General features: G+C 53.2%; 1 protein-coding gene across 1 annotated transcript; it reads right to left on the bottom strand.

Annotated features, from left to right (window-relative positions):
* Positions 1 to 228: 228 nt before the first annotated feature.
* OAS1 (2'-5'-oligoadenylate synthetase 1) lies at positions 229 to 12,546 on the bottom strand. Its single transcript, XM_078435777.2, has 6 exons — positions 12,268 to 12,546; positions 9,958 to 10,246; positions 7,269 to 7,453; positions 2,880 to 3,112; positions 1,949 to 2,102; positions 229 to 739 (listed from the first exon to the last, which is right to left on the bottom strand). Exons 1-6 carry the CDS (start codon positions 12,451 to 12,453, stop codon positions 581 to 583), a joined length of 1,206 nt encoding a protein of 401 aa, XP_078291903.2. The 5' UTR covers positions 12,454 to 12,546; the 3' UTR covers positions 229 to 580.
* Between the last annotated feature and the right edge of the window lie 4,169 nt (positions 12,547 to 16,715).

Here is a 16,715-nt window from a genome sequence, read left to right as displayed (position 1 = left end):
CAAAGTGATCTAATTATTACCAGGTTCCATGCAAATGTTGGTCTATGAGGCAAGGATTTTTCGTCTGCTCTGTTCATTGCCGTGTTCCCAGCATGCAGAACAATGCTTGGCACACAGCAGGCACCCAATACACGTTTCCAGTTGAATCGGTTCATGTATACACACATGTAATACGCAGATACACTTCTCGATGGTGTGATTTGCAGTGACTAAACATCCAACACACGGTATTTGCTCTTCTTTTTATTGTTACTGACGAGAAATTGGACTAGAACTCTCCTACTAGGAAGACAGAATACAGTTAAGGCTCTCTGGTTGTCTCTCAGAGAACATTGTCAGAGATCAGGCTGGGGTAGGGTGGGGCTGCAGGGAACGTCATCTATGATGGGTTGAAAGACCACCGAGTGGGGGAACAGTGGGGGCCAGGAAACCTGGATTCGGGTCTGAAGTCTGACACCCATTCACCGCTGCTTTGGGGGCGGTCTTCTGCTATCTGGATCAAGGGACCCCCCCCTACCTCCAAAATGAGGGGGCTGATCTGGATGATTCTGGAGCCCTTCCTCCGAAGATGGGCTGGCATTCAGAGGATGGCACACGTCCAGTCATCTTCCTTCTGGGGAACGGATGCTGCCAGGCTCGTGCTGAGGTTCACAGAGGGTGCAGGACGCCATCCATAATCATGGTGCTGATATGTCCTGTGTTCACAGGTAAACCAATCGTTTGGATAGTTTTCTTCAGGCTAAAAGGGTAAAGCACATGATCACATTGCAGAGCTGATCCTTCCCCCTTGGCACTGGGTCTCAGTGAGCATTTACAGTGTCACAGGCCACCCGGATCCCCCTGGAGGACGGACAAACAAGTCCCAGCTGCTGGGGAGGCGGGCAGCAGACAGACCCCTGGCCTTCAGGGCCGCCTCGGCTGCAGAAAGCCCCATGTCCAAGGCGATGCCCATTCCTGAGTTGCCCACATTCAGTGACTGGTCCACGGGGGGGGGGGGGGGGGTGTCTAAAGGGCTGACCACCCCAGACTGCGGCAGGGCAACTCTGAAGGCCACGGAGCCCCAGGACTCCCCCTCGGAGGGGCTGGCCGAGACTCACATACGGGCACACCCCCAGCTGGACTTCTCCCTGCGCCCACACCTGCTTCCTCCCCCTCCTTTCCACAGTTGTTGGCTCCGATGGTTCTCCCCGAAAACACTCCTTCCCCGAAAACATTCCTTCCCCGGGGAACCCACCTACAACGTCATCACCGTCACCTGCTGTGCAAAAGACTACGGCCCTGGTGTGGGGGGTGGGGCAGAGATCCAAGTTCAGGCCCTTCTGCCTCTTCCCGGCTGTGTGGCACGCCCACGTCCCTCAGCAGTGCGCAGTCTCCCGTGTGTGGGACGATACGCGTGGGGACGCTGCAGTGCACGGCGGGCTGAGCGCTGGCACCGGAAGCCACGGACTTTGGATCTCCGCTCCACCGCGGGAGCTCCCGCGCTACATGTCCTTGAGCAGGTGACTCTCTGAGCCCCTCTTCTCACAGGTAAGATGGGAGTAGGAAACACGCCTCAAAGGGTGTTGTTTTCATGAAATAATGTAGCCATCCGTTTGGGACAGAACCTGAGCCCAGAGCAAATATTCACTAAGCGGTGGCTGTTATTGTTTATTATTATTCGCAGAGGAAGGAGCCCACGGGGGCTGTTGGAAGAGTTGCCTCCGGCCTGGGTAGTGGTAGCTAAAGAATGAACTCTGGACAAGGGATATGCAAATCCCAGGAGCCCGGCGAAACGGGGCTAAGATGACGGAGAAAATGGGGCGTATCCTGAAACTCTATGACTAGGGGACCCTGGTAGCAAGAGGTCACTTCTTTGGAGAGAACGTTCTCCAGCAGCATGCGACACACGGTGCGGAGGAGGTGGGGGAGGGGGGGGGGGAAGGACAGCAGAGGGGAAGCCGCAAATCACCTGCACGTTCCACGAGACCACCGGAGACCCATCCCTGTTGGTAAAGCATGGGTAACCCAGCCAGACTCTGGCCTCTTCTGCCAGCCGCTGCCAGCTGTACCGGTCTTTACCGGCCACGTTTCCTGTAGGGTCGGCCGGGTCCAGAATCACAGGCCTGGAGAGGAACAGTTAGAGAGGGACAGGTGAGGAGTTAGGGCTGTGTCCGGGGGATGAGAGCCTCCTGGCCCAGGCTGGGACTCAGGGCGGGAGCCGGGGGGCGCTGTTCCCCCGGGGGCGTGTCCTGACTGCCCTGCCCCCGTGGCGGGTGGTGGGCAAGGGGAGAAAAAGCCTGGCCCTTGGGTCTGACAGGCCTGGGTTTGAATCTCCCTTCTGCCCTTTATTAGTCGTTCGCTCTTGGGCAGGTCAGTTGACCTCTTTAAGCCGATTTGCTCATCTGTGAAATGGGGAGAGCAGAGGACACCTGTCTCATAGGACATGATGTGAGGGTGGAGACAGAACGTGGGAAATGTTCCGCACAGGACTCGGAACGTAGCAAGAGGTCGGTACACGTTAGCTGTAAGGACCGTAATTTTTTGCTTACTATATCAGAATGCGTTCGTCTTGCCGCAAGCTCTTAATCCCTCGGAGCAACGAGCATTGTTGCTGTAGCTGTTGGTATTTTACTCGTGTTTTTGTTAAGGTTTAGGCAAGCTCCTTACTTCTCAGAACCTCAGTTTGTCCACCTGTAAAGTGGCTACATACTGCCTGCCTCACAGGGCGGGAGGCTGTAGGTTCAATCAGATGGGCAGTAGGAAAATGCTCAGCACGATGACTGGCCAGAGAAGATGAGCCGTGAGCACGGAGCCCTCCCCCTCCCCCCAGTTCCAAGGTGCCACAGGGCACCAGGGGTTCCTTTCTGTGGGGAGCCGACCCACGTGGAGGTGTAGGGTACCTGGATTTATTAAGCTGTCTCTTCAGGTACTGTTTAATGGTAGGGTTTTCAAAGTCGTAATAATTTGTCCAGTAGATGCAAAGCTCCCGGTAGTTCAGGACTAATACCAAGACGGTCTGGAACCCCCGAGCGGTGCTGAAATCTGTCTGCTTGTTCCCGCGCTCCCAGGCGTAGATGGTCAGGAGCTCCAGGGCGTACTGGGGTGGGAGTGGCTTCCCAAGCTTCTCCTTGCACTGAGGAGGGGGGAAAGACCATCAGAAACATGCACTTGTCCCGTCGTGGCACAAAGCACATCTCCCAAGGGCCAAATCCGGCCTGCCATCTGCTTTTGTCAATAACATTTCCTTGAAGCCAAAGCCACGCCCATTCATCTGTGTGTAGCCTGTGGCTGCTCTCGCGCTACAAAGACAGAGCTGGCTGGTTGTGGCAGAGACCACGTACATAGCCCCCAGAGTCTGAAATGGTCACTACCTAAGGCATTTCGGAAAAATTTTACTGACTCCTGGTTAAGAGCTTGAGCTCTGGATTATGCATGAGGTGGGTTCGAGTCCTGCATCCACCAGTGTCCAATTCCGAGAAGACAACTTAGACTCTTGGAGCCTCGTTATTCTTACCTGCCAGGTGAGGGGTAATAACACCACCAACCCCAAAAGGATACCGTGACAATTAACTGAGAGGAAGAACTTGAAGTGTTCCTAAGAGCCAAACAAAAGTCCCTTTGGAGTAAGATCGCTAACCCAGAGCGTCAAATGATTTCACAAAGAATTTATAAGTATCATGACCTGCACGTAAATAACCATGTACACAAGGAAACGAGACACCAAGAGTAATAACCAGAAGGAAGAGGAAAATAGTAATAAGTTCACAGAACTTTTTTTTTTTTTTTTTAGGGAAAGTAGTTTAAAAAAAATTTTTTTTAAAGTTTATTTATTTTGAGAGAGACAGAGACAGTGTGAGCAGGGGAGGGGCAGAGAGAGAGGGAGAGAGGGAGAGAGAATCCCAAGCAGGATCTGCACTGCCAGCGCAGAGCCCGACGTGAGGCTCGAACTCACAAAACTGTGAGATCGCGACCCAAGCCGAAAATGAGAGTTGGACGCTTAACCGACTGAGCCACCCAGGTGTCCCAGTCCACAGAACTGTAAATATTGAAGGATCAGATATAGACTTTGAAATAACTAGGAATATTGTGTTTAAAGAAATGAAGAGCTTGAAATAGAGAAAATTAGAAGCCGTAACAAGTAGCATGGCATACTTGAAAATAAATAAAATAGAAATCATAGTATAAAAAATGACAATAACTGTAATTAATAACTCAACAGCAAATTAGAGACAGTTAGGGGAAAATTAGTGAGTTGGAGAGTATAAGGAGCCACGGTTAGGCTGACAACTGACTCGTCACTAGTGACACCAGAAGACAGAGGAGTGACGTATTCCATGTACTGAAATGACCGCCAAATATATGGCAAAAATACCCATCGGCAACGAAGGTAAAATCAAGACATTTTCAAGCAAACAAAAACTAAGAGTTCATTATCACAAGACAGTCACCAAAAAAATCCTCAAGGGGACATACTTCAGGAAGACGGAACGTGATCCCCGGGGGACAGTTAGAGACGTAGGAAAGAGCTGACAGTAAAGAGCGTAGTAAATACGTGGGTAGATAAAATGAGCACTGATGTTGTAAAATAATAGTAATGCTTTGAGGCCCTTGAAAATATAGAGACTTGAAATATACAACACAAGTAGCATGTGAGTTGGGGACGGTGATGGTGGTAGTAAGTGGGGTTAAAGGACGGTCAGGTTCCTGCATTGCTTTCCAGGAAAGGAGAGGGAGGGAGAGGGGAAGGGGAAGAAGGGTAGAGAGGGAGAGGAAGGAGGGAGGAGAATAAGGGAGGGAGGGAGGGAGAGAGGGAGAGAGGGGAAGGGGAAGAAGGACAGGGAGGGAGGAAGAGACAATTTTTTGCAGGACCATCTTGTTCATCGTAAAACAGTATCCCTGGCTTCTTCCCACTAATTGTCAGTAGCACCCTTGCCCCCGATCACCATGGTTACCAAAAAGCATCCTCATGAATTTCCAATGTCCTTGGGGCCAGTGTTACACTTGTCAAGAACCACTTTTGTAAGTTCTTTTTTTTTTTTTAACGTTTATTTATTTTTGAGACAGAGACAGAGCATGAACGGGGGAGGGTCAGAGAGAGAGGGAGACACAGAATCTGAAACAGGCTCCAGGCTCTGAGCGGTCAGCACAGAGCCCGACGCGGGGCTCGAACTCACGGACCGCGAGATCGTGACCTGAGCCGAAGTCGGACGCTTAACTGACTGAGCCACCCAGGCGCCCCACTTTTGTAAGTTCTAAAATGCTCAGGCTCCATGATCAAATTTCCTAGATCAGCAAACTTCAGGTGTCTAGCAAATACGTGATTTCTTGCTTTGCCTTGAAGATAATCTTTCAAGTAGGAAGGTTCTCCTTAATTGCTTTCTTTCACCCAATTACTCATCCAAAAATATACACGTCTATTATAAGATGTATATTACATATCAGGCAAAGTCTTCAGTCGGAAGACCCAAGTTCAAGGCTTCGTCTGCTCCTTATTAGCTGAAAGAGCGATCTGACTCTTACTCCTCCAGTAATACAGGCTTGATAATGACACCTCCCCTCGCTCAGCTCACAGAATGACCATGAAGATTAAGTGAGATATAGGATGTCTTAAAGGAAATGGAAATGCGTATCACATCCACAAAAGATTAAATATGATGAGCCTGGACAAGATGAACACACACTACATGCTAACTTTTATTATGTGCGCTCCTGTAGTGGCTCAAAGGAACCACATCCATGAGGATCGGCTGTGCCAGGCACCGTGTCATGTTAGGCCACGTCGCCCTTCGCAAATGAGAAAATAAGAAGCACAGAGAGGTTAAGTTGATGGCTCAAGGTCAGACAGCCAGGGAGCAGACAGAAGTGTCTCTGTGTGTGTGTGTGTGTGGTGATAGCATTCATTAATTTATTCAACAATTACTTACTGAGCACCTATTATGTGCCAGGCACACTGTTCTAGGTTCCGGAGACGCAGCAGTAAATAAAACACACAAACCCCTTCCTTCGTGTACATTTTTAGCGGGAGAGACAGACACTAAACAAACACGTAAGCAACTGCAAAGGTCCAAAGGCTGGAGCAGAGTCTTGCTGTTGGAGGAACGACAAGGGAGGCGGCATGGCCTGAAGGGCAGACATGGGGGTTCAGTGAGGTCAAGGGCAGATCCCGGGAGCCTCGCGAGGTGCCTGGGACCCAGGCGACAGCGTTAGAAGTGGTGACAATAAATGAATTGTGGGTATATTTCAAAAATAGGACCAACACCGCTTGTTGACAGGTTGGATGGAGGTGTGCATGTGAAGAGGTCAAGGAAGATGTATGGTTTAGGCCAGAGTAACTGGCAGAATGGGGTTGTCACGTGTTGGGATGGGAAAGACTGGGAGGAGTGTGACACCCTGGGGCCCCTGGCACCTGTCTCTCCCCTTCCTATCCAACCCCGTCCTCCTCCTTCTCTCCTTCCCCACGCAGCCCCTCCTCTCCCTCGCCCCATCCCTCCCTCCCTGTGGGAAATAGGTTCAAGGATTCCTTACACTTACCTAACGAAGCTGAGGGCAGAAAGCCCCGCGCCACAGGGTGAAAGGGCCCGAGGTTAGTTAGCGAGATATTGTCGCAGGATCACGAGTGACTTGCTACAGGGAGCTACTCTCCATCTGCCGCCGACACACTATTGTGCTCTGACCACAACGTCAAACGCCCCTCGCCCCCCCAGACTCTTGATTCTTACACACACGAGTTCATGCTTTACTATCTGTTTTCTGCACATTCACCACGTGTGTACGATCTTGAGAGCTCAACAAACGCGGACACGAAATCCCTGCTCGGGGCCCTGGTCTCTCCCCAGACATTAGCCTCTCTCGTCTTCGTTTCTGTGTCTGCTCTCTCACTGGACGAGAGAGAGCTCCAGATTCCTGATCTGAGACACCTCCCCTTCCCCCCTCCTCTCCTCCCTCCCCTCTCTCCCTCATCTCCTCTCTCTTCTCCCCTCCCTCTCCTGGTCCTCCTCCTTCTCCCCTCCCCACACCTCTCTCTCCTCCACCCCTCCCTCTATTCCATGCCCCCCTTCCTTCTCTCCCTCCTCCCCGCCCTCCCTTCCCACTCTCCCCTCCCTCCCCACCCCCCTCCCTCTCCTGGTCCTCCTCCTTCTCCCCTCCCTCCCCACCCCCCCCTCCTCTCCTGGTCCTCCTCCTTCTCCCCTCCCCACACCTCTCTCTCCTCCACCCCTCCCTCTATTCCATGCCCCCCTTCCTTCTCTCCCTCCTCCTCCTCCTCAGCTCCCCAGGCAGAAGGAACTTACCAGTTGGTACCAGTGCTTCACCAGGCGGATGAGGCTCTTCACCTTGGTCGGACGCTGCCTCAGGAAGTCTCGCTGCAGCTCTGTGAAGCAGGTGGAGAACTCTCCCTCTCGGTCCAGGTCCCGGCACTCCTGGATTAGCTTGATGTAGACTCTGGGGTCGGGTCTGTGGGCATTGGTCCACTGCCCTGTTAGGGACAAATCCATACATAACTCTACGATGTTAGCATCTCTGAGGTTCGTCCGGCCACTCTGGGGCTCACTGGCCGTGGGGTGCAGCAGAAAGGGCGACGGGCCGAGCCAGGGGGCCTGAAGCCCGTCCCCAGCCTTCCCTTCTCCCATCTCTTCTGCCAACCCACCTCACCCGGAGGGGAGCCTCCTCACTGGTCCCTCCACAGCCCACTCTCGACCCAGAGAGGACTTTCAAAACCAGCTCACACCGCTTCTTGCTTCCCACATCTAGAATAAAACCCAGTATCTGCACCGTGGCCTAGGAGATTTGCGGGGATCTCACCTCCTACCTTGCTCCCCTGCCGCTCATACCTGGGGCCTTTTTTCTCTTCCTCAAACACGCCAAGCTCACTCCTGTCTCGGGACCTTTGCACTTGCTGTTTCTTCTTCCTGGATCTTCCCATGGTTGGCTCCTTCTCATCCCTCAGCTCCGAGGTCACCTCCCCAGAAACCTTCCCTCATCACACTGTCTGAAAAAGCCCTCCCCCTGCCACCTCCCGGTCGCTCCCCATCGTATCGCTCCGCAGGTATCATTCCATGTATCTTGCTTCTATACTTAATGTCAGGCTCCAGGATAGAGGTTCCTTGTCTGGCTCATTCATGGCCAGGGAGCAGTGCCTGGTACACAGTAGGCACTCAGGGGATAATCTGTGTTTATCCTTGTTGACTGAATGTCTCCCAAACTCCGGTCGTACCTCTCTTCCCATCTACTCTCCAGGCTACCGTTGGACTAGGTTTCTAAAACACAAATCTGACCAGGTTACTCCCCTACTTGAAACCCTCCCACAGCTGTTCTGTTGTGTTCAGAAGAAACCCTTGACCAAGGAGGCAGGTTTCTGCAGGATCAGCTCTCCTGGCTCAGTTCCCGCTCACTCCTTCCCTGCCCTCTCCGCTCCCCCCCTGCCCCCTCTACCCTCCCCACTCCCTCCCTGCCCCCCATCCTCCCCCCTCCTTCCCTGCCCTCCACACCCTCCCTACTCCCTCCCTGCCCTCCCCCTCCTTCCCTGCCCTCCATGCCCTCCCCACTCCCTTCCTGCCCCCCATCCTCCCCCCTCCTTCCCTGCCCTCCACATCCTCCCTACTCCCTCCCTGCCCTCCCCCTCCTTCCTTGCCCTCCATGCCCTCCCCACTCCCTTCCTGCCCCCCATCCTCCCCCCTCCTTCCCTGCCCTCCACACCCTCCCTACTCCCTTCCTGCCCCCCATCCTCCCCCCTCCTTCCCTGCCCTCCACACCCTCCCTACTCCCTCCTTGCCTTCCCCCTCCTTCTCTGCCCTCCATGCCCTCCCCACTCCCTTCCTGTCCCCCATCCTCCCCCCTCCTTCCCTGCCCTCCACACCCTCCCTACTCCCTTCCTGCCCCCCATCCTCCCCCCTCCTTCCCTGCCCTCCACACCCTCCCTACTCCCTTCCTGCCCCCCATCCTCCCCCCTCCTTCCCTGCCCTCCACACCCTCCCTACTCCCTCCTTTCACACTCTCTTCAGTGTCCAGCCGTTCCCCCAACACATCCTCCCCCTTTCTCATCTCCAGTCCTTTGCTTGTGCTGTTCCCTCTGCCGGGCATGTCCTTCCTCCCCTTCTCTCTCCCCCTCTTATCTCTTTTGTAACCATCACATGCCAGCGCCCAACACCGGACATGGCAACAAGGAGAGCTTCCCAAACTTTCTCATTTCCCGGTGCCTTTAGAGTTTCGGTATTTTTCTCAAGGGTCCCCTCCGCCCAAGAGGAGTTCCATGCACGGGGTTCAGTCTACAACTGAACAGTGGGGGTTCATGCGGTGTCCCACAGACGGCATTGTGTTTCCCTCAAAAACTTAAAATCTAACCTACTCCCTGTGCTCCCCGTGAGTGTTTTCACGGTGGCGTCCTGGGGTGCCTCGGCCTACGGTTGGGGAGCTCACACTCTTGAACACCTACTATGCGCTAGGCCCCGTGTGACAGCTGAACGTGGATGCTCGTTCAATACTTAAGAGTATGACACAGGTGGCAACGTTTTTGCCAGCTTTCCGAATGCGGAAACTGAGCCCCTGAGAGGTTCTGCTTCCTGTCCAAATGCGGCTGTGGGGCGTCGATATAGACTCCAGCCCTCAGCACAAGTCTGGCAAGATTTCCTCACGTTTGGGGCAATAGATGAAATTCACACACGGACCGCAGGCTGGATCTACGCTGCCTCCCTTTCAGAAAGCTACAATTTACACGCTTTGCCACAAGTAGAGCCGGCCAGCCCCGGAGGTGTTCCGTAAGGGACGTCTTGCCCCCAAGTTGTGCCAATTTGCTACTTAATGTCGCTCCTGTGGCCGGTCGTGACCTGATCCGTTCTAAGATCTTGACCCACCCCCTTCGAAGGGATGCCCCGTCTCGGTAAGACTCTCCGGCTGTGGGAAAGTTCTGCTCAGAGATATGAAAAAAGAAAGCCGCCCTGTGGGGGGACAGAGGGGAAAGCCCGTGCGTCTGTGAGCGCTCACCCAGGACGTCAAAGGCAGGCAGGACATCAAACTCCACCCCCTCCTGGAGCTGGGGGGACCTGAGCACGAAGCTCAGAGCCCGGGGCCTCTCCCAATGCAGACTCTGAACTTCAAACTGTACTGCAAACGTTTCCTCTTCTTGACAGGCTTCCAGCTGCCTCTTAATTTCCCGGATGAATGTTCCCCGGCGGTCAAGCTGCTCCTGAAAACTTGTGAGGTTACTCAGGAAGACCACGAGGTCGGCGTCGGATCGGCCTCTGAGGGTCGTGCCCTTGCCCGAAGAGCCACCCTACGACAGATGAGGAGAACGAGAACGGACATTTACCGAGAAGGGAGGGCCTCCCGATCGAAAATGATGAGAGCGGCCACTAACATTCTAGAGCATTAGCCACTCATCTGAGGGCATCGCCGGTCTTAACTCCCATAATGCCCTCAGCCTTATGGCTGACCTACACGCTCTTGTTACCAGCTCCCACTTTACAGATGGGGAAACAGGTGCTCAGAGAGGTGACACAGCGGCCCGGGGGGCACAGCTTGTAGGTGGCACAGATACAATTCAAACCCCGGCTGTCTCGTTCTCCAGTCTGTGTTCTTTACATCCTGTCCTTTACTATCTGATTATAGACTGCAGACCAGCCCTCGCTGGGTGGTCTACATGCATTATTTTACTTAATCTGTATATGGCCCGATAGGGCACTGGGCATGATGGATGAGGAAACTGAGGCACAGAGAGGTGAAATGACTTGCTCAAAGCCAGTAGGTGCTATCTGCACGCACCTGTGTGCACACGTGTGCAAGCTGGGGAGAGGCAGAGAGAGAGAGAGAGAGAGAGAGAGAGAGAGAGAATCCCAAGCAGGCTCCGTGGTGTCAGTGCAGAGCCCGATGCGGGGCCCGAGATCATGATCTGAGCCGAAATCGAGCGTCAGATGCTCAGCCGACTGAGCCACCCGGGTGCCCCTCAAAACTCATACTCTTAACCAGCTCATGATACTGTAGAAATGGTGAGTCCCCATTGTGGATGGGGGAAAAAAGGGAACCCTCCCACACTGTTGGTGGGAATGTAAATTGGGTGGCTCAGTCAGTTGAGCGTCCGGCTTCGGCTCAGATCATCATCTCACGGTTTGTGAGTTCGAGCCCCGCGTTGGGTTCTGTGCTGACCGCTCAGAGCCTGGAGCCTGCTTCTGATTCTGTGTCTCCTCCTCTCTCTCTGCTCCTCCCCTGCTCATGCTCTGTCTCTCCTTATCTCTCAAGAATAAATAAACTTAGGGGCGCCCTGGGTGGCTCAGTCGGTGAAGCGTCCGACTTCCGTTCAGGTCATGATCTCGCGGTCCGTGAGTTCGAGCCCCGCATCGGGCTCTGTGCTGACAGCTCAGAGCCTAGAGCCTGTTTCTGATTCTGTGTCTCCCTCTCTCTCTCTGACTTTCCCCCGTTCATGCTCTGCCTCTCTCTGCCTCAAAAATAAATAAACGTTAAAAAAAAAAGACTTTAAAAAAAAAGAATAAACTTAAAGAAATTTAAAAAAAAAGAATGCTAGTTTATCACGGACATTGAAAAGCTGAGCATCTGTGGAGACAGCTGGTGCCTGGACCCCCTTTATGGACCCCTGAGCGGTGTCCAGCTCTGTTTTTGCACAGTATAGACTTTACAGGGGGCAATACCAACAACTTTTCAGCCACACAAAGTCATCGGAACATTTAGCTGTTGTTGGCTGGAGAGGGGCTCTGGAAGTCATTTTGTCAGGAAAAAACAAACAAACACAAAGCAGAAATGGTGAGTCCCCGGCCTGGCCACTAATTAGCAAATTGTTTACTAGAGCTGGGCCTCAGTTTCCCTATCTCTGAAACGGATGCGGCCGAGGATGAGGGTTCCTAAGCTTCAGTCAGGGCATTTGTTTAAAAGCTACAGGTGGAGGGGGGGAGCCTGGGTGGAGGGGGGGGAGCCTGGGTGGCTCAGGCAGTTGAGCACCTGACTCTCGGCTTCGGCTTAGGTCACGATCTCACGGCTTCATGGGTTCCAGCCCCGCATCGGGTTAGCTGCCGTCAGCGCAGAGCCTGCCTCAGATCCTCTGTCCCCTCCCCTTCTCTGCCCCTCCCGCGCTGTGCTCTTTTAAAAATAAACATTAAAAAAAAATCATAGATGGAGGGTCTCACCCCAGAACCTATTCTGACAGGCTATGGTCATATGTGCTCGCTATGGCTAAGTCAGAAACCACCTGCCCTGAAGACCCGAACCTTTTGCTCTGTCTCTGTCTCTGTGGGAACTCTTGCCCACTCAGCCACCCCTTCCCCAGTCCAGCAGGCTTGGGCTCACCTTGACCACTTTGGACACCCGCACGGGGTGTGGCGCATCCTGGAAACACCTCTCCTTCAGGAAAGTGGAGATGATGTGGACGGCTTGTCTGACCTGCCTGCGGAAACGTGTGTCTGGTAAGAGATAGTCTTCGATGAACTTGTCCAGATTCCAGGCAGGGATATCTTTGAGGTTCCACCCCGACATGATACTCAGGGCAGGCACAGCAGAGCCTGTGGCGGTGGAGCTGGCTTCTGGAAGCTGCTAACCTCCGTCCCGCCCGCTGTCTGAGCCAGTTAGTTTCGTTTCCTGGGAAGGGAGGGGCTTAGCCTAGCGAACCCGCCTCCCACCGGGAAACCTCCCCTCGGGTCCTTTAAGGGACGTCAGACCTTTCTTCAGACTGTGCTCTTAAACTCCTGCACTTCAACCCACATTAGTACCTCGCCTGGGATAAATCATAATTAAAAAACTGATGTGTGGTTTCCTGCTTCGTCTTTTTTGGCTGCTGACAAAGTTGTTTTACAGTCTCTTGTGAGCTTCACGGCAGTATATGCACATTATAAAATGGAAAAGAAGTCAGAGAAATCAGGAAGCATACAGACCATCCGGGACCCTAAAACTCAAAAATGTCCACTATAAAGGCTTTGGCATAGATCTTTTCAGAGATTTTTCTAGGTACACACACACACACACACACACACACACACAGTTACAGTTCTGTCTTTTTTTTTAATGTTTATTTATTTTTGAGGCGGAGAGAGAGAGATATTAGAGAGAGAGAGAGGGAGAGAGAACGAATGGGGGAGGGGCAGAGAGAGAGGGAGACACAGAATGTGAGGCAGGCTCCAGGTTCTGAGCTGTCAGCACAGAGCCAGAAATAGGGCTCACACTCATGAACTGTGAGATCATGACCTGAGCCAGAAGTCGGAGGCTTAACTGACTGACCTGGATGCCTCCCCCAACTCTTTTTTTTTTTTTTTTAAGGCATCACGCTATATACATTTTTCCTTTGGACTAATAGGCTGAATTTCTTGCAGTGGTTTCGGGTTTACAGAAAACTTGAGCAGAAAAAGCTCCTGAAACAGCGATCCGACCGGCCTTAAGGGACAACTTGCTTCTTCAAGCTTCTGCGCTGCTCGCTTGCTGACCTAAGTCCCTTGGTCTGTGGCAGAACTCAGTTTCCCTGAAACTTGCAGACCACCAGGCTCGAGGAGAGAAGGACAGAACTTTCCCAGGCATGAGGCTGACCAAAAACAGCTGTCGCGGACGCCAGCAGTTCTGCTCAGGGGCGTGTCGGAGTACAAGTCACGGCCCGGACACCTGCTTTTCCTGCCCACAGCCCCCCTCCCTCTTCCCCTGCCTTCCCCTTTAAAAACCTCTGGCTTGGCCTGGACAGGGAAGATGGTCTTCGAGACATCAGTCTACCACCTTCCCGGGTTGCCGGCTCCCTGAATAACACAACCCTCCCTTTCCCCCCATGATGGGTCTCCTGAGTATCGATTTTTGAGCAATGAGCCGCCGAACCCGAGTGCAAAACCGATTCTCTGTCCAGTAACAGATTGCGGCGAACGGCCAGGAGCTGTGTTTCTGACTCTCCAGCCTCCCGGGGACTCCCCGAGACGAGGAGGAGGCCCACCTGTGCGTTTCCTGAGCTGGTGGCTGTCACAGTGGGAGCCAGCTGCTGGTGGCTAGCCGACCCAGCGGGACCCCTCACTCTCTGGGAGGAAAAAGCACCCCACGCTGCTGGGCCACCTCCTTATGAGGCTCAAACTGAAGCACCTCCCAGATCAGCTTTAGGGGGCCTAGGGCTCCCCTGGACTTAAAGCTCCAACCTCAGATTGGCCCACAAGGGGCCCCGGGGAACCTGACAGGAGTACACGGATGGACTTTTGAGTGGACGCAGGTGCAACATATGAGGTATCCGAGCTAATTCAAGGTTGTTGGTATAATTAAAACAGACATGTTTTTGGAGGTATCGGCATCAAATATAATTCAGATAATCAGCCTTCATTCGGCCCGAATTTATTAAATTCATGTTGATTCTGTTACAACTTACCAGCAAAAAGCACTTAAAAGGATGGTTGAGTTTTGTCTGTCTCGGGAAGTTCTCCCGGGTAATTGTTAAGAACGAGTACATTAAGGTTTTTTTAATGTTTACTTATTTATTTTGAGAGAGAGAGAGAGAACACAAGCAGGGGAGGGGCAGAGAGAGAGAGAGAGAACATAAGCAAGGGAGGGGCAGAGAGAGAGGGAGAGAGAGAGAGAGAACACAAGCAGGGGAGGGGCAGAGAGAGAGAGAGAGAGAGAGAACACAAGCAGGGGAGGGGCAGAGAGAGAGAGAGAGAGAGAGAGAGAGAACACAAGCAGGGGAGGGGCAGAGAGAGAGAGAGAGAGAGAGAGAGAGAGAACACAAGCAGGGGAGGGGCAGAGAGAGAGACAGAGAGAGAGAGAACACAAGCAGAAGAGGGGCAGAGAGAGAGACAGAGAGAGAGAGAACACAAGCAGGGGAGGGGCAGAGAGAGAGAGAGAGAGAGAGAGAGAGAGAACACAAGCAGAAGAGGGGCAGAGAGAGAGACAGAGAGAGAGAGAACACAAGCAGGGGAGGAGCAGAGAGAGAGACAGAGAGAGAGAGAACACAAGCAGAAGAGGGGCAGAGAGAGAGACAGAGAGAGAGAGAACACAAGCAGGGGAGGAGCAGAGAGAGAGACAGAGAGAGAGAGAACACAAGCAGAAGAGGGGCAGAGAGAGAGACAGAGAGAGAGAGAACCCAAGCAGGGGAGGGGCAGAGAGAGAGAGAGAGAGAGAGAGAGAACACAAGCAGAAGAGGGGCAGAGAGAGAGAGAGAGAGAGAGAGAGAACCCAAGCAGGGGAGGGGCAGAGAGAGAGAGAGAACACAAGCAGGGGAGGGGCAGAGAGAGAGAGAGAGAGAGAACAAAAGCAGGGGAGGGGCAGAGAGAGAGAGAGAGAACATAAGCAAGGGAGGGGCAGAGAGAGAGAGAGAACACAAGCAGGGGAGGGGCAGAGAGAGAGAGAACACAAGCAGGGGAGGGGCAGAGAGAAAGAGAGAGAGAGAGAACACAAGCAGGGGAGGGGCAGAGAGAGAGACAGAGAGAGAGAGAACACAAGCAGGAGAGGGGCAGAGAGAGAGAGAGAGAGAGAGAGAGAGAACACAAGCAGGGGAGGGGCAGAGAGAGAGAGAGAGAGAGAGAGAGAGAACATAAGCAAGGGAGGGGCAGAGAGAGAGAGAGAACACAAGCAGGGGAGGGGCAGAGAGAGAGAGAGAGAGAGAACACAAGCAGGGGAGGGGCAGAGAGAGAGAGAGAGAGAGAACACAAGCAGGGGAGGGGCAGAGAGAGAGAGAGAGAACACAAGCAGGGGAGGGGCAGAGAGAGAGAGAGAGAACATAAGCAAGGGAGGGGTAGAGAGAGAGAGAGAACACAAGCAGGGGAGGGGCAGAGAGAGAGAGAGAGAGAGAGAGAGAACACAAGCAGGGGAGGGGCAGAGAGAGAGAGAGAACACAAGCAGGGGAGGGGCAGAGAGAGAGAGAGAGAGAGAGAGAACACAAGCAGGGGAGGGGCAGAGAGAGAGAGAGAGAGAGAACACAAGCAGGGGAGGGGCAGAGAGAGAGAGAGAACATAAGCAAGGGAGGGGCAGAGAGAGAGAGAGAACACAAGCAGGGGAGGGGCAGAGAGAGAGAGAGAGAGAGAACATAAGCAAGGGAGGGGCAGAGAGAGAGAGAGAGAGAGAGAACACAAGCAGGGGAGGGGCAGAGAGAGAGAGAGAGAGAGAGAACACAAGCAGGGGAGGGGCAGAGAGAGAGACAGAGAGAACACAAGCAGGGGAGGGGCAGAGAGAGAGACAGAGAGAGAGAGAACACAAGCAGGGGAGGGGCAGAGAGACAGAGAGAGAGAGAACACAAGCAGGGGAGGGGCAGAGAGAGAGAGAGAGAGAGAACACAAGCAGGGGAGGGGCAGAGAGAGAGAGAACATAAGCAAGGGAGGGGCAGAGAGAGAGAGAGAGAACACAAGCAGGGGAGGGGCAGAGAGAGAGAGAGAGAGAGAACATAAGCAGGGGAGGGGCAGAGAGAGAGAGAGAGAGAACACAAGCAGGGGAGGGGCAGAGAGAGAGAGAGAGAGAGAGAGAACACAAGCAGGGGAGGGGCAGAGAGAGAGAGAGAGAGAACACAAGCAGGGGAGGGGCAGAGAGAGAATCCCAAGTAGGCTCCACACTCAGCACAGAGCCCATCAAGGGGCTTGGTCTCAAGACCGTGAGATCATAACCTGAGCCGAAATCAAGAGTCAAGGACGCTTAACCAAATGAGCCACCCCGACGCCCCATAAACAAAGTTTTAAAAAAGAGTTTATAGCTAAACATTTTTTAAAAGAGATTTTGGTTTTAAGTAATCTCTACCCCCAACTTGGGGCTCAAACTCATAGCCCTGAGATCAAGAGTCACATGTTCCATCTACT

The sequence above is a fragment of the Panthera onca genome, chromosome D3, assembly GCF_046562875.1.
Source record: "Panthera onca isolate mPanOnc1 chromosome D3, mPanOnc1 haplotype 2, whole genome shotgun sequence".
Lineage (NCBI taxonomy): Eukaryota > Metazoa > Chordata > Mammalia > Carnivora > Felidae > Panthera > Panthera onca.
This window is presented reverse-complemented; position numbering and strand designations above follow the sequence as displayed.